General features: G+C 39.3%; 1 protein-coding gene across 9 annotated transcripts in view; it reads left to right on the top strand.

Annotated features, from left to right (window-relative positions):
• Nucleotides 1-18,160, top strand: part of kcnma1a (potassium large conductance calcium-activated channel, subfamily M, alpha member 1a) — a 141,240-nt gene that overhangs the window by 72,843 nt on the left and 50,237 nt on the right. For all 9 annotated transcript variants that reach the window (XM_042433073.1, XM_042433074.1, XM_042433076.1 and 6 more), the window contains exons 4-9: nt 4,106-4,199; nt 4,760-4,871; nt 11,596-11,671; nt 12,284-12,359; nt 13,188-13,358; nt 14,983-15,074. In XM_042433073.1, coding sequence (XP_042289007.1) covers nt 4,106-4,199; nt 4,760-4,871; nt 11,596-11,671; nt 12,284-12,359; nt 13,188-13,358; nt 14,983-15,074 — 621 coding nt within the window. The remainder of the gene's footprint in view (nt 1-4,105; nt 4,200-4,759; nt 4,872-11,595; nt 11,672-12,283; nt 12,360-13,187; nt 13,359-14,982; nt 15,075-18,160) is intronic.

Genomic DNA, 18,160 nt, shown 5'->3' with positions numbered 1-18,160 from the left:
TTCACTGACTCAAACACAAAAATATGCAACTTTATTACAGAAGCTTTGGAATCTTCAGGCAATTTCCATGTGGCCTAAAACTAGCAATGTGTGCTATATATATATATGAGACAAATTGTCCTCAGTACCTCTGGGAGCTTTGTCCCCCTCCCTTTTCACTCTGTCACTTTCACATCTTCCTCTCCCTCTTACTGTCACTATGTCTCCTCTCTTTCTGTCTCTTTTATCTCTCTATGTCTTTCTGCTGTCTTTATTTCTCTCTTTCCTCTCTCTTCTTCTCTCTCTCTCGTCTCTCTTCTTCCTGTCAGGCACGATGGTTTAACCCCAGGCTGTGCCAGGGCTTAAGGAGTAATAAGAACTGTGGTGGGCAGATCTATTTTCTGCAGGACACTGGCAGCTTGTGGCCAGGAATCCCATGTGATTGTGTAGTGTGAAGTGACATTGAGAGTGGGAATCAGGATTTCGTCTTGTCTTACATGCTCTTTCTGTAGGAAACACTGACACAGGAACACATGTACAGGATAATGCAATCCAATACAACAGCTCTGCCAAATATTACATTTCTGAAGCTTAAGCAATTTTTGTTGTGACGGTGTCAAGAGTGATGATGGGTAAACTCTGGCCGCTGGCTTTAAAGTTGGATGTGCTATACCCTGACATTCACACCGACACATTACTTCCTGCAGTGGCATTGAACATGCTGCAGAATTATCCAATGTGAACACAATTCCCACGGATACTAGACTGAATTTCTGAGGCCATAGTTGTTATTGCTTTATTGCAATTCCCCAAAAATCATAATTTTGCCCCTATTATATAAATTTAAACCTGCAGTTGGTTTTCTGGCCACTTGGGGGCAGCGCAACAAGCTGCAAACACAACACTGACATTTACTATCACCTTATAAAGTTGTGAAGGGGTTATCAAAATGTTTCCTATTTTACAAATACAGCAGATACATTGCAACATTAGTATTTATTTGGAGTTTTGTTTCTGGGCACCTTGCATATGTAAGTCTAATATTCAGTCTTTTTGTTTTGTTTTTGGTCTCCACCAACTCCTAGGGAAAATATCTGTCTCTTTAGCTGCAAAATTTTTACGAGCTAGTTCGGTGCTGGGCAGGCAGTGTACGGTAGGTTTATCAGAGCATTATTAGCTGACTCAAGGTTGATGTGTTCGAACCAAAAAAAGTAAAGTTTAGGGCCATAAAAACAAAACTGCAGAGTTGAGGGATAATTCTTTGAGGATTTGATACTATGGTTGAAACCTTTTTTTTCAGTTTTCAGTATAAGAATGTTGATTAGTGATTTAAAAAACAAATATATAATATATATAAATATAATATTGACTATACACACAAACTCTAGCTCTCATACGGTACATCTATTTTTTGTCTATTTGCTTTTTGCTCCTCTGTTTGCACAGTTATGTTTAAGAAGAGCCTATATTTATTTTGACAGATGATAAAACTATGCATGTTGACTTGCCATATTTAACTGGTTAATTTCTATTTTTACTCTTCAGCTCATGTTATCATTTTTATGTGTTTTGAAACCCATTCAGCAGCTCTACAGTAATATATTGTGGGAACCTCTCCCATCCTGTCCTGAATAAGTCTTAATTTTCTATTGTGCCTCTGAGTTTAAGAGAGAAAACGTAGGTCTGCCTGGTGTGTCTTCCCCCTACTTTAGTTAATGATAAGCTTTACTATGAAATAATGACTAAATGAAAGCTTCCAGAGTGTAGCTATTGTGTTGTCTTATAATACAAAATCAAGACAAATTCAATGTACCACTCAGCCCCTGCTGTGAGCCGCCATGCTCTCACTGTGTTATTGAGAATGCTTTGGGTCACATGACTGTGGATGACCAGTTATTCAGAATTAGGCCAGAGCTGGGCCTAAAGGGAAACGCCATAGTGACCACTCCAAATGGTGTCTTCCGTGTGCACCATCTGTGTGTGTGTGTGTGTGTGTGTATGTGCTCATATGTGCTTGTGAGTGTATTTTCCTGTCCGTGAGGGTTAGCTAAGGATATGGTTTCAGATTCGTTTTGGGAGGAAGAGGGGCAAGTGAGCTTTAATCTGTAGATGGATGTGAGGCCCGTCTCAACCTGCAGGCTATATCGAGAAAAAATGGCATTTAATCACCCCAGGAATATTGTGTGTGCTTAGGCTGTATGTATGATTCATGACAGGTTTGTGTTTGTACGCTTGCTTAGTTTGATTCCTACAGAATCACGTGGAGATGCTGGTGGTGAGTAAATAATTGAGTATTTAGGCCAGATCAATGTTAACTCCTTTGAAGGGTCAGATGCAAATTAACCTTTGTCAGAAGTCTGATTGCACTTTATGAGAAAATGCCTTTCAACCAAATGAAATCTGTTTTTTTAAAAACAATTGCCCCAGAAGCCAGATTCATTCTAATTATCTTGGACATGGGCCAGGGTTTTACATCATCTTAAAGATCACATCAGTCCTTAGGATATGCTCGAGACAGACCACACACTCAGGAATTAGAAGTTGGATCATCTTCTTGGAGCCATACGTCTTCTCTGGCATGTCTGTACTCAGTCATCTATTTTAATGGATCATCATGTGAGAAAATGCTTGATGTAAACTGGAAGATGACTAAGCTTCATTCCTCAACCTCTGGAGGTTCTCATTATGCAGTAAACTCTATCCTGGATCTCACACTGTGCCCCCATGGGCTCCATACATACAAATGTACACTTTAATGTTTAATTTGAAAGTATGGGACTTGTAATTGTGTACTCTTGTAATAGCCTTGTGTGTGTTCCCTTGCCAGTCTATACATTCCCAAAGGTCGTCTATAGCCAAGCAAGCCTTCATGCATATTCATGATTCTCCCACAGAGGGATTTCCTCCTTACTCAGGAGCAACATACAGTATTATGGGCCCATGTCCAAGTGACAAATGGGGTGGGCATGCTACCTATTATTGCTTTGTTTAGAGCACCCACTTGCTAATGGTTAATCATAACAAGGTAAACGTGAAGATGGATTATATGACAGACCAGGCAGATCATGACTCATTTATCATCATCATCTGCCTTTTTTAAGGAACACCCAGCTAGCTATCGCACTCTCTTAAATGCAGAGAGCTGTGCAGTCTTTTTCTCTGTGTGGAGCTTCTGTCATATGAGGGAATATCTGCGGGAATATTTGTGTTTGACAGATGCTGAATAATTTATGCATGGTGAATGTGCCGTCACATCAAAGCAACTGTTCTTAACTCCCAATTTCAGTTAATTTTCAGCTGTTTAATCTTCATGTGATTGACTCCTCAACTAGGTCTTTTATCTTGTTCTGTGACCCCCCTAGTGCTCAAAAGAGGAATTGCAGGATATCAGTGAAATTCAATGGCAAACCATTAAACTGGTACTAGTAATAGTGTTCATAATTCCATATTTTGATTAGATGTATTTTTTGACAGATGCATATTTACTGAGTAAATGTAAAATATATTTTTTTGCAAAGACCGGTCAGTTTAAATGGTAAGGATTGGTTAGCACCATTTGACATTAACCTTGTTTCCATACTGTAGATTCATGACAGGAGAGAAAAAGGAAAAGCGATAATTACTCATCTTTTTGTGGGATTGTGTTGTGATGATATGATCGAATTGTTTTACCAAATGTTGTTGTCTGAACTAATGATGATGGTGATTTATAAACCAACAAAAGGAGATACTTAAGTTTTTGTTTTCTGTGTGTTCTGTGTGATGTATTGCATAACAGTAAATATAAATTTGATTGTTTTATGTGATTTTGTGTACATAGAATATTGTGACATATAGTAATATGGGCAGTTCTTATTGTGTATTCTTTTTTTAATGTTGTGATTGTTGATTTCAACACAGTGGTATACAAAGCTCATACACCAACTGTAAACAAAGAAACAAAAACAAAAAAAAGCAAGAAAATAACATTTATATCATGAAAATATGGCGAGGCCCTCAGTTTTGGCCACCTTTGTGTTCATGATTGGAAAGAAGAGGAAGACCCTTACTCTACAGTATCAGTTCATGTGTTTAACCTGTGAGTAATGTATTTTTCTCTCTCTTTCTCTTTGTCTCTGTTCTCTAGTCCTATAGAATCCTGCCAGAACTTCTACAAAGATTTCACGTTACAGATCGATATGGCCTTCAATGTCTTCTTCCTTCTTTATTTTGGTCTGCGGGTAAGATGCCACATACACTTGCATGCTCACATGCATGTAAAGATTACATGCATATACAGTACTGTACACATTTACTGCTAAAGACACTGACACAAACAATATGCACACAGCCATATAATTTTAAGAAAGTATTTTAAAGTTTTGGTAAAAAAAAAAGAAAGAATAATTTTTACAGGACAATCAACAATGCTTACATAAGCAGACACCCACCTAAGTCACCCCTGAATATTCACACAGCATGCCTTTAGTTTAGACAGACACTGTTGTAATAATGTTGCTAGCATGGCTGTCATGCCAGAGCAGCATTCCAGTGGTGCGAATGCAAGCCTGACATCCTGAATGAATGAATAAATAAACTCATAAGCTGCTTACACCACCAACCCCTTTGCATGACTCAGCAAGTGGGGTGAAGCTTTTGTCATTCTTTACAGTATGTCAGCAATGCCAGGGGAAGACATAGCCTGCGGTTTGAATGGTGGGCAGTGATGGTATGGTGGTGTTTTGAATAACTTAAAGTTAAAATTTGTCATTTTAAATGCCATCCCTCTTTCTTTTGATAGTTTATAGCAGCCAATGATAAGCTGTGGTTCTGGCTGGAGGTCAACTCAGTGGTCGACTTCTTCACTGTTCCTCCTGTGTTTGTCTCTGTCTACTTAAACAGAAGCTGGCTTGGTAAGTCTGCATAAATCTCTCATCTGTTTCTTTCTCTCTGTTTCAGAATCCACCCTTTCTTTTTTTTTTTTTACTGTATAGCCTTGCCTCGCCTTGCTTTCTTTTGCAGTTTTCCATGTTTTTTTCCTCATCCCCACCACCCTACCACTCTTCTTTTTCCATTCCTCTTTTTGCCCTCAATCTTCACGTGTCACCCCTCCTTTTTATCACTCCCTATCTCTCCCTCTGCCTCTCAGTCCCCCCTCTGTCTCCCCATTACTGGGAGTGTGTCTCAGAGGCCCTCTTGCTCGGGGCTGCAGTCAACTTTTCCTCATCATCGAAAGTGACAGGGCTGGGTTCCTCTGATGTTTCAGGGAACACAGACACAGTAGAGTGGATGGGCTAATGGGATGGAGAGTGACTCGGAATAAAGCTGTGGTCATGTGTGTATGTGTGTGTATTTGTGCTTCACATTTATTGGTAATTGCCGTGTTCAGGCATTGCACCTGGAATACCTCACAGCAGTCCATAACCGCTATCAAATGGGCTCATTCACACTCACAAAAAAAAGCACACACAAACACATGTGTTGTTATCCTCATACACACGTACACAAACACAAATAGACACACACTCTTGCATGAGCAGACAGGAAAACACCCTAACCTGTATTACATAACGACCTACTTTTCTCAGTGAATTCAGAGTATTGTGCGTTAAATTGCACTGCAGTATGGAGTTCTTTTGTGGCTGTATTCTTTTTCGGGTGCACTGCTACCCCACTTTTAAAACCATATATAATACTAGACATTGTTGCCATACTTAATTTCAGGATCTTAGGTACATGCTAACCCAAATTCAGTCAGAATATAAGGCTGTTATATTAACTGTAGTACAAGGAGGTGTAGGAACTGTAGTAAAAGGCCTGACAATGAATAAAAATATCAACACCTATGAAGTTAAACACTGACATGGACAGCTACCTTTTATTCAGAAAGACTACATGTATATATAATGCTATATATAATGTTATTTAGGTACATTTAAAGGATAATCCTGCTTTTTTTGTTTTGTTTTGTATTGTTTTTTTACAACATTGGTCAAACTTTTTAAGTTTTGGCATCACTCCCATCAGTGACAGGGCTTTTTCACTGTAGGAAAATCACTGAAAATAATAAAATAATAAAATTAATGAAGGCCAAGTCAAGGTCAAGCCAAGTCAAAATGTCTGCTGTGAGTTTTCCTGTGCAATGAGGGATACATTTTGGTTGTGCTTGCATTCTAATTTTACCTCAAAATAAAGTTGTTTAAATATTCTGGCCAGACTGCTTGTTCACAACCTGTCTATTTGCCTGACTGCTCATAACTTGCCCTGTATGACTTGCATATAGTTGTAGCGATTACCTTGGTGAGTACAATGTTGTTATAACTAATAATGATGGCTGAAACTATGAAATTAACACACAAGGTGTAATAAACCATAATTATTTGTTTATTCCAGAATATAAACTAGTGACTTACTATCAGAATTTCAGGGATGTAAAAGGGTCTGCCTTCTATCTGTCAGTGTATGTTCTTTTTTTTTAACAAGCTCACTGGAATCACAAAATCTGTGAAGTAATACGCAACTGTGAATGTCTGATCTCTTAGGTGATGAAGGTTTCTCAAGGAGCTCACTGTGGCCCATGAATTTCACAAGAAACAAGCTGTGCAATTAATTAGATATGGCCAAGTCAAGTAATCTGGGTTCTGGTATTCATGATGTAAGGTGTCCTCATCTCATCCCCAGAAAATCGTTGGTGCTAGGGCCTTGATGAGGATGATGAAAGACTGTGAAATGGTGATCTGGCTGCTGCTTGACATTCTGCAGTGAATAATTACCTGTGATCATTAAATACCCTGCATCTGCGGTAGAAATATAAAGCAGAGACTCCTTTTTCTATACAGTGCCAGCTGTAGCGTGAGTTCTCGTGTATACTGTTAATAGCAGCTGAGAAGTGTCAATTTATTGGTTTTGAGAGATACTTTAGATATTAATGTTATTTTCAAAAGGGAATAATCTTAAGGACTATTTTTGCAAGGACGGCATATCAGGTGACTTCTCCTTCAAACATTAAAGAGCACGTTTATTTTTGCAGTGTAGGTCATACAGTATATAACCACCGCACTGTATAATAACAATAACTCCCACTGGCATGGCTTAAGTGTGTGTTTACTGGTGGTGCACTTTCCCACATGTTAAAGGCTACATAAAATGTTGCAAAGCCTCAGTTATAAAATTAACAGTGTGTTGATCTGCAGGAGGATATGGTGTACTCTAACAGGCTGGTGATAGTTCCCAGAATACTAATGGGGACATTGTAAGTGTCTGTTCAGGCTCGGAGGGGTTAGGACAGGAATCATGATTAGTAACTTATATCCTGTATTAATATGGAAACTAGAACATATGATACCATGTTGTGACAGGTAAATAAGCACAATTAATCAATGCAAGAGGGAAATTACAATAATTATTATTTCTTCATTATTCCTGATCTGGTTTCAGATGGCAACCTTCACTGATATATAAATGACATTGCTACCTCCCTAAAGACTATTTCTCTCTCCTATATGTCTTCATTCACTTCCAGTAGGAAGCTTGACAGGGCCATAATGGTTTTCCTAATAATCGATAGACTAATCCATAATTGGTGCTACTTTCATTTAGTTAAGTGTATATTTTGTCCCTTAACAGTCTTTGTTAGAGAAAACCAGATTGGTTGTTAAGAATGTGTGTTGTGCTCTGCATTCCCAATAGACTACTTCAGCCTTTCTTTCCGTTCACTGCCGGGGAATACACACCACAGCCAGTGTAATACATCATAATTACAGTGCCTTACTGTATCTCGCTCTTTCAGCTGTGGTCCTGCATGAGAAGGCTGTTGGAAAACCAGTGGAGGTGTACTCAGTTAATAAAAAGACCACTAATAGGGGTTCTGCCCTGCACTCTGTGGTAGTGTAGCCACCCACTCTGTACCCGAGGAAGTATATGCTGTATGCATTTAAAGTTATGTTCTCTCTGCCTCTGCAAATTGGACATTGGACTAATAGGAGGAGAACAATGTGCTGCTAATGTAAGAGGGCATGCAGAGTTCTTCCTTGAAAAAGGAATTAATCTTGCACTGAGCATTGCTCCCAAGAGAGACCTAGCGGTGAAGGATTAGCATATGGCTGTTTGAAATATGCTGGCTCCTACTGTGGCTACTGTGTCCGAGCTCTCTACAGTTCACACCTCGCCAGCTAACTCTACACTTTAATCCTCAATCTTTAAAAACCGCAGGAAACTGCACTGTTGGTTTGGATGATTTTCGGAATAGAAAGATCTTTGACAGTAAGTGGCACCATGAGGTTATTTAAAGATAATTTTGCAATCCTCAGTTTACTGATGTCAGTATTATATGGTATCAACCTAAATGTTGGGGATTTGAAGCTGCACTGGCTTTGAAAATGTACACTACTGTGGTAGCCTTCGGGCATGGCTTTTATTCTAACCTGCTACTGCCTCCTAGTGGTGCTCTAGTAGACTGTTTGTTGATCTCTTGTGTTTTGCTGCTGAAAGAGGCTTACAGTACCTGACACTGGCATGAGTGCATCTGCCTTATATGGCCCTTCAGTTGCTGGCAGGAAGCCTCCATGTACATTCAGGGGAGGGAAACTCATTTGTGGGAAGTTTAAGCCTCTTTGCTGTAGCTGAGCTTCTAGCTGCATTGCATGTTTGAAGTATTGTATATGCAATGAGTTGTATTATAATTTAAATCTAGGAAGAAGTGCTGCTACTTTTAAAATTAAACATTAATATGTGTGCTCTGTCTACGCAGAATGAATGTCCTGAAGAAACCAATGCTGCGTACACTAGCAGTGTGTGTGTGTGTGCGTGCGTGTGTGTGTGTTTAGTGCAGTGTAGCATTGTATAATCTAATCCTGGCTGGGTTGACTGTCAGTATTATCCCAGATGAACCATCCCAGACTGCTGATTGATAAAAGGTCCCAGTAGGCTGCTGTGCCAGAACATGTGACAGAGAGGCTGTGCTCTGGCTTGCAAAGCCTCAATGAAGTAAGAGTGGGCACAGACCAGAAAAACCTTTTTGAATGAGCATCTGGCCGGCTGACACGTGTGTGCGAGAGGCTTTGGCATGTGTTGGAAAGAGATTTTCTCATACACAAGCACATGTTCAAGAGACCAGAAATTCATTGAGAGTTTTTCAACACATGCACACACCACTGTACTTGTCAGGACGTTGTAAGATGTTGCAGAGCGAGATTCTTATCCCCAGATGGGAGAACAGATATTTGTCCCACAAAGTATTAAATACAAGCCCCCCCCCCAACACACACATACACACGACTACACACACAGAAGTACAGTATAAACACCGTGTTGGAGGCCATCACTGTTTTGGTACAATGTAAGATTTGTACTCTAGTAATGAATGCCAAATTTGCAATTCTGTATACAGTGATGCAGACCAGTTTATTAGTATTGTTCAGTCATTTGTGTGTATACTTCCAACACAGAATTTCACGCATACACTTCAGTCTAGTAAACATATGTATTCCATGACTGAAAAGAGAAATATTGTATATTACCTGCCCCCTTTTCAGAGTTACATTAACATAGATGATCAGCTCATACTTTGCTTATACTTTTTTAAACCTTTTGCGCAAAACACATATACACAGTCTTGCTAAGCATAAACACTATTCACATTGTCTTATTTAATCTCTATACATTTTTCAAAAATGGAGTAATACCCAAACAACATTCTTCAAGTAATTCCCCAGAGAATTATACAAATTGACTTCACACTCGGAAATACACATTTGCTTTAATGTAGTACGATAATGGAAGTACAGTAATTGTGTGAAGAATAAAAAAAAAAAGAGCTTGAGAGGCCACTTTTCCCACCTTTCTTCATTACAAGCTATTAGTGCTCTAAAATAATGAGAAGTAATTTTAAGATGACCTTTGAATTTATAGGTTTGAATTAAGATTTGATCCCTATTCTAATAGAAGTTCAAATCAGATTTTACTGCACTTTGACTGAACTGAAAGTAACTGACCCCAGTCCTGAATTGCATAATAGCTGTTACCTGCAGCTTGTTGTCAGAGAGACGTTTGAAATTGTCCCTGTGGAAATGGGACGCTACTTTTGAAGTCAGGATTATTGTTTTTGTTTGGCGTTATTTTCAATTTATTTTTATCTCTTCTAATCCCTGGCAGGGTTCAGACTTTTTTTTTTAGAAAATATATTCAACACAGCTGTGTGTTGATGTGGACAAAGCTTAATGAGCGTTAATAGTAGAGCACTGAAAGGGGCATGAGAAAGTTAAATCTGTTTGGGTTGTGGGGATTAAAGACACTGTAACAAAAATTGAAAAAAGAAAAAAAAACCCACCTATATTAGAGCTGACATTTTGCTCACAGAGACACAATCCCTGGCAAATCTGACATGATTAGACAGACAATACAGACCTAGCTGTCTGTTTTAGCTTGTCTGTCTGCAGCAGTGACCATTGATTTAACAATATTTGTTTGAATTTGAGGTGTTTTTTCATTACCTGGAACTTTTTACATTAGTGGTGCAGCAACGAGGAAAGGGAGAGCCTTGCTTCCTGCGTCGCTTTTACCAGGAATTATCTCTTGTTATTTTCTGGAGGTGCTTTTGGAAAACTAATCCTTGAATCTTTTGGATCACAGATTTTTAATTCCTATCTTGACAAGAAGAGAAAGGAATTTCCCTGATGTTTTTTTTAAAATCAAAAACAATGATTCCTCCTAAGCTGCTTGTGTACCACCGTACACAGAGTGATGCTAATTTGGAGAACCTCCAGGAAACATGGAGGCGAAAGAAGTCCTGTGGTGATCTCTTTCAGAATGGGTACAGGGTGAGGCAGGGCCATCATGCGCAGGAGGAAAAGGGAAGGCAGGCAGGACCTTACCATTCAGTCTGGTCCTGTTTATGCATCCTCTTCAGCTGGGGTAAGGGCATTAGTACTCAAGAGTTGCTTATGATGATGACCTAATTATTCCAGATCTTGACTGTTGTTTCACGGTTAGAGTTGGTTGAGAGTTTTTTTTGGTGTTTGGTGATGAGTTTATGGCCACTCTCTTATATTTGCAGGTTGTAAACTGATTGTAGAGATCGTCTCAATAGGAATTCACAACACCTTTTGTCTCACGTACACAAAACCACAGGCATGTGTACTTGCACGCATTTCATGAGATCAGTTGTGTTATGTAAAAAAACAATGAGGCAGGTGTCACATTGTGCTGTAATCCCTCAGCGAGCTGCTCTTGGATTCAGACTGAGGCTCATGTAAAGTAGGCCATATAACATTTATGAATTCATAAATAAATCCAAGACATCATCGAGAATAAAGTGTTTTGTTTCAACCTCTTGTGTCTCACAGACTCAATTTTGAATTGATTTTGCTTAAGCTCTGTAGTAAAATATATATAGAGCATTTTTCTGTTCTGCTCATATACATGTTGTCTACATTTAGTTGTCTTTCTTCTCAGCTGCCGCTGTAATATTCCTCTGCTGCCACTGTTAAGATATTTTAAAAAACACCCAATTTATGGATACAATATGCATGAATATGAATCCGTTGTGATATTACCATCAGTTGTTTTGTCTGCACTTATTATATGCTAATCTCTCTCTCTCTGTCTCTTTGTCTGTCTTTCTCTCTCTTTTTCTCAAAGGTTTAAGATTCCTGAGAGCGCTAAGATTGATACAGTTCTCGGAAATCTTACAGTTTTTGAATATCTTGAAAACAAGGTTAGTATAAACCCTTCTTCACAAACACATCCACCTACAGTAGCACCTTCACTGTTACTGCCCCCACCAGTATGTCTGACAATGAGGCTGGTCTGAACTTTCTGCAAAGTGCTGACATAATTAGTATTTTCATATATCATGTGGAATTGCCACATTATGTGGTAGCAATTACGTAGATTTAACCACCTGTCTTAAGCATATTTTATGAGGTATCTTAGTTGCATTTTTAAGTTAATAATAATTTTATGGTGTTATATAAATATAGTTGTCACATCTTATGTAAGTAATACATTAGTCTACAGTACTATTTATTAAATTCATCTTTCTGATGCAGACTTGGAATTTAAATAAAATTTTTCAGACCCAGTCTGCATGTCATTGGCCTTTTATTTTCCTTTTCATCATTTATATACTACAGTTTTTCAATATTCTGTTTATTGATATGCCCATGATCTAATTTCATTCCCATCTCAACTTTCCTAAATGTAAAATATTGTGGGTCTAAAAGTTATTGTGAGTGAGACTTTCACTAACTCATGAGTCTCAGTTTAATTCCTTTCACTCTGAATGTCTGAATGTCTTTGAGAGTTTTTTGATTCTTCTTCTACTCAGCAATTCCATCAAGCTGGTGAACCTGTGTTCCATCTTCATAAGCACATGGCTTACAGCTGCTGGATTCATACATTTGGTAAGTGGACAGATGTGAGGGCCAGTGGGGTCCAGTGATTAATGAGCCAGTTGGAAGGTAGCTAACTGACATGAGGCCAGGGATTGCTGGAGAACCAAACACAGAGTTGTCAGTCCGCCATGACTGAGTGAATGTAACTGACGGCAGAAATAAAGTTTTATAATGGCACGGAAGACAAGACTGTATTTAATGTGGCCTGGTCATGTCCAATAAAGGATCCACCAGGTTGATACACCGGTTCAGTGCATCCCTACTTCCAAGTATGCAGTGGTAAATAAAAGGTGGATAAATTATGACCAACAAGCACCAACATACTATATGTGTAAATGTAATTATTTAAAAAAAAATCCATATAACTTAAGTGTGAAACATCATATGACTTTAAATTGAATATGTATTTGACAAGAAAGAGACAATAGAGATATTTAGTAATATAACACGCACTGCAACATATACCGTCCAACCACAATTTCTGCTGTTCAAGTGATATCCATCTAATTCCAAATGCCTCAGAAATAATAATTAAAAACACTGATCACTGTGTGTAGTGTGTCATCATTTCTTCAGCAAATGTATTAAGTTTTTTTCAAATTACATTTATTGTTTATCTGTTTCTCACACTGCTTTACCACCAGATGGCAGCCTAAGCTCAATATACAAAGAATATATGACTCAAGCAAAGATGAACACATGAGCACTGGTTGCTGGATTTAATCAAACTTGATTAAACTGTTTCTTTATGCAAAGACACTGTTTACAAATTGGTGGTCATGGTCATGTCAGGGTCATGTCTCATCATTTCCCCCTTCTCCCTTTTTTTCCTTTTAGGTGGAAAACTCAGGGGATCCTTGGGAAAACTTCCAAAACTCCCAGTCACTTTCCTATTGGGAATGTGTCTACTTGCTGATGGTGACTATGTCTACAGTGGGCTACGGGGATGTCTATGCAAAAACCACCTTGGGACGCCTGTTCATGGTCTTCTTCATCCTTGGTGGTTTGGTAAAATCAGGCTTTTCTTGCTCCCTTTCTCCTCTTATCCCCTCCTAAATCCTGCCTGTCCCCATCAATAGAATGCATAAAAGTGTTGACAATTACCGAAAAGATTATAAATTAATGCAAAAGGATTTAAATATATTGATAATTGTGTATATATCTATAATATTTTAGTATAGTGAAAATGTTAGAACTATGTTGCCTGTATTAGTAAATGTTGTATCTTCGTTACAGTGTAGTTGTATCCTCCCGTTTAGCCTACTGTATCTTGTCTACCGTAGTTACTATGTGCTCCTTTGTTCCCTCCCCTCATGTGTCATCTCTGTATCTGTTTGAATAGAGTATAAGCTATTGTCTGATAATGTTGTCACTGTTCTTTTAGAAGCAGTTGCGGTTTCAGGACACCCCTCCTCCCGTGTCTCTTCCCACAATTCCAACAAACACAGGGGCAGGGAGATGAGGCTTAGGCCAGCCTGACTGTTACCATAGCAACAGCAGCCTCCCACTCCCCCCCCCCACTCCCTCTCACCTTCCTGTGATCTAGCGTCCTGTTGGGCTGCAACTAGCACAATAACTTATATACACACATGCCCGGGTGCACACACCTGTAAGTGCGCACACACATGCTCATACACAGACACACAAACTGTAGACCCCTCCTCTCTTACAAAAAATGGAGGATTTAAGCAAAACACAGTTACTGTATTCTGTATTTGGACAGCTATCACTATGCACTGATGACTTGCAGCTGTGTGGATGTGTACCGTGTTGTGGCCATGGTGATAGGTTGTGTGTTTTTCTCAGTGCTGAGAGCTCTGGAAGTCTTAAGGCTAGCACTATAAGCTGCTTTCTATCAGCAGCAGTGGCTGAATAATGACTCCAGGCTGGGGATATTTTAAAGCCAGGGATCATATCTAACTCACGTCATTTCACATTATTTCTGGGAATGTATAAGTGAACTTTCCAAGCATGATTTAAGTATGTATTTACAAGGGCAAGGGAACCTCTTGGTTTTTTATTGTAGATGTAAGCCTAGATGAGTAGTGTCAGTGAGTACCCCCATGTTGGTTAACACAACCCTGTGTTAACGCAACAGGCTGCGAAACTTTGCAAAATGCATCCAGCTCATTTTCCAGCCCAACAAATGAGTCTTAATGTGTTTTGCAGCTGTGGACCATCAGGTGGGCCTATTCAAATCAACCTGCCAGATTATCTGTGTTTGTTGGACAAAACATGGCACATAGGTTTTTATTCTCCCTCAGATTTTAACGCAGTTCTGTCATCCAAAAAGGGTTTGGGTGCTATCACAGACTGAATATTCACCAGCTGTGACAAAATTATCGCCCACTAATGAAAGCTTGTTCCTAAACCTTTACCTTTAAAAAAACTGGGGCTATTTTTTCTCAACAGCAAAACAAGATTTTTTTTGTATAAGATCTCTCTCATTTTTGTGAAGTTTAGCAAGTCTGTATGGACGATGAGAGAGTTTTTTTTACTTGATTTACATAGCAAAAGTAATATTTTTCTCCCCTCAGAAATCTGGATTCATGCACCAGTTTCCCCACCACCCACTCTGCGGCGTAGTAGTCTCTTTTTTAGTCTCTTCTTCTGTCTTCTATCTTCTCCTTAGGCCATGTTTGCCAGCTACGTCCCTGAAATCATAGAGTTAATAGGAAACCGCAAGAAATATGGTGGTTCCTATAGTGCGGTTAATGGGAGAAAGTAAGTATTCCAGATGGTTCTGCTGTTTTTCTGTGTGCGGTAGAACCCTCTCTGCATGCCTTTTTCTTTTTTCTGTTCCATGCATGTAGGCCATGTTTGCTCGCTACGTGCCAGAAATTGCTGCTCTCATCCTTAATCGGAAGAAATACGGAGGGAGTTATAACTCGACACGAGGCAGAAAGTAAGTTGAAATCCAGACAAGGTGTGGTTGTGTGACTCAAGTGCACCCCCCCTGAAGTTTTATAGTTACTGGGGGTTTGTTAACTTGATTTCTTAGAATAGTAAAGTTACATTATGACGTCAAGTCACACTGCGTGACTGGAGACCTTGGCCATTAGGACACACATGTCCATGCCCCTTAACTCTCTCTTTCACGCTTTCTCTCTCTGTCCTTGTCTTCTTTCTCTGTCTACCTTTCTCTATATCTGCCTCTCTCTGTCCTTCACTCAGAGCTTTCCTGAAGTCATTTGTGCTGTTCATTTTCTTTCTTTGTCCTCCTTGAAACATCCTGTGTTGAGCTTTAATTTAATTTGGAAAATAGAGCTTTCATGACTACTACACTTTAGACTTGCAGTATATTAACCTGTGGTGCTTCTATGCAATGTATCTGTGTAGTATGTGTTGTTCCATTTTCTTCTTCTATTCAGATTCAGTCCCTCATTAATACTGTCTTGCTTATAGGGATGAATTAGGATCATCATCCATCAAAGTAAAAGAAAATAGTCATGAAACCCCTACTATCCGCTTCTCAAGGATTTTTTCCACAAGAAAATAGAAAGATTAAAACATCTGCAAGTGCATTATTATTGGTGGTCTTTTTAAGTATCATCAATCTCAATGACCATTGCAGGATATTATTTCTTTTCTTGTTTCATTTTGCTTGAGTTTGTTTTGCATGTTCAATGGAGTTACTTTTTTTTGAAAAAAAAGAAAAAACTGCATCATTTCTGGCATGTTCCCTATGACCTGCAGATTTATGGCTTTTTCATTGATTGGGAACTCTATGAAAAAGCCATCTTCTTGTTGTCTGTCACCGCTAGCCCATCGCATCATCAATGCTTGACATGACTCTGGCCCTGATCTTCAGTCAGCTCCCACACCCTGAATGCTGGTTGCCTCGCTCCCATTGGAGGCTCTCAATTGCTTTTGGCTTGCTTTGCCTGCTTGGTTCTCTGGGTGCCTGCCTGGTTCTTGTGTTTGTGTGGTGGTGGAGTTTGTCTCCAGAGGCTCCTATTCTTTATGTGTGATTGGCCTCTCACAGCAGAGGTTCCAGTACACTGTGAAGTATGTGTGACACTGTGGTCATTTAACTGTTTGTACTGTACAAGGTTACCACAATGCTTATTGTGCAGTACTGTTCTCCTTCCCCTGTGGCTCAAACCTTACTGATATTCAGCACACAGATTTATTTAATCCAAATGTGGTGTGTCCAGAACAGGGAGGGTAGGGTTTTCTGTTTTTCCTTCTTCTCTTTCCCTCTCATTTTCTTCTGTGGCACTCAGCGTCTGCTGCTATGCTGTCTTCTCTTTCTCACTCTGTTTCTCTTTTCCAATCTTACTCCCATTGTTTTCAGTCGCTCTGTTCAGCGGGGCGGATTCTGGGGAGTCAGCAGTAGAAATAAGCATTAGAAAAAAGCCTTTGTTCAATAATGTTTGCCTGTCATTGAGATAAGATTGATGAAATGTTATGTTTGGCCAGTGACCTCAGCCCAGACTTGCAGATGGGTGTTGAGAGAAGCCCTTGTCAAAACTGAGGATAGTTTCTCCCACACACTTTATTTTCTCCTTCCACACCCCCTTCCAACCCTCTTTCTGCTTAGACATACAGTGCAAACATATGGAAACAATCACATGATACCCACCAAACACAAAGGCTTAGAGTGGCACCGGGCTCTTTCATTCTGATGTGTATGCATTTGGTGTTTACATGTATAGGGCCTGACACATGTACAAAACCAGCTTGTCATGTGGGTTTAGGATCGCCATCGGAGTTCAGTGCATTATCATTTAGCACAAAAAGAAGTCTATCAAGAAAATGAGATTCGGAGATTACAAGTATCCGTCTGATTACAGAGCTCACAAACAATGAGGTCATGATATATTGTGAACTATTTTAAATGTAACCCTTATTTCATCTCTCTGCCTGGATGCTGTCATTTGAAACAGACCTTGAAGGTTATTTGGAAGTGAGAGGAGCTCACATTGGATCCATACTGAATTTCTGTTCCATGCTAGTGTTGCTTATATTAGTCTGTGCAGTGTAGCATACACCCGTGAGCACAGTGACAGCACTCAGCCTGTGTATGCTGATATAATAATGACAAGCGTTGCGTTCTGTTGGCGCCCACTGTATTCGGGGCTCTGTGGTTTCCATTACGGCACTATGGTTTCCATTAGCCCCAACTTCAGCAGAAGGGCTGGCATGAAAACTGGCTTCAAACCTGGCTGAACTCTGACATACACCTTTGAAAGGTTTTTTTTGTTTTTTTTTGGTGAGGGCTAGCAACTTGAGGCAGACCCAAAGACTTTCACATTATCAGGCATTAACACACACACATGCTTAGATAATGGTAAAACATACATCCGAACAGTCTGCATACTATTGCACTGTTAAGAAAAAGTGCAGTATCTATACCTGCACACTTGATTTTTTTTAGCTTGCAATGACTGCATATGGACTTGTTGATTGTTCGCATTGATTGCAGGAGATTCAGTTGCACTTGTTGAGTGTGTAAATTCCTTGAAAGGTAATACAAGAGTAAATTGTGAACAAAGTTGCATAAATCGCAACGTTTTGATGATGACTCTTGCAGTAAGTTTCATCACTGACCTAAGGATTAGAGCAGTACCAAGTGAGTGACCTCTGTTGCTGATGTTTGAGCTCTCTGTTTGTCCATTTTGTATTCAGTGCATCCCTAATGACATCCTGGGATGTTCCCTGACTGCATGTTTTGTGTGCACGCTATGTAATACCCCTTTTGCATTTAATGTGATTGTGTGCCACACTTTTAATTTTCTTGATAGATGTGTATTTTCTAGTAAAAATCTGTGCCCTTGGATTGCATTATTTTTTTTTTGTTTTCACTT

This window comes from Thunnus maccoyii, chromosome 14 (genome assembly GCF_910596095.1).
Source record: "Thunnus maccoyii chromosome 14, fThuMac1.1, whole genome shotgun sequence".
Classification (NCBI taxonomy): domain Eukaryota; kingdom Metazoa; phylum Chordata; class Actinopteri; order Scombriformes; family Scombridae; genus Thunnus; species Thunnus maccoyii.
This window is presented reverse-complemented; position numbering and strand designations above follow the sequence as displayed.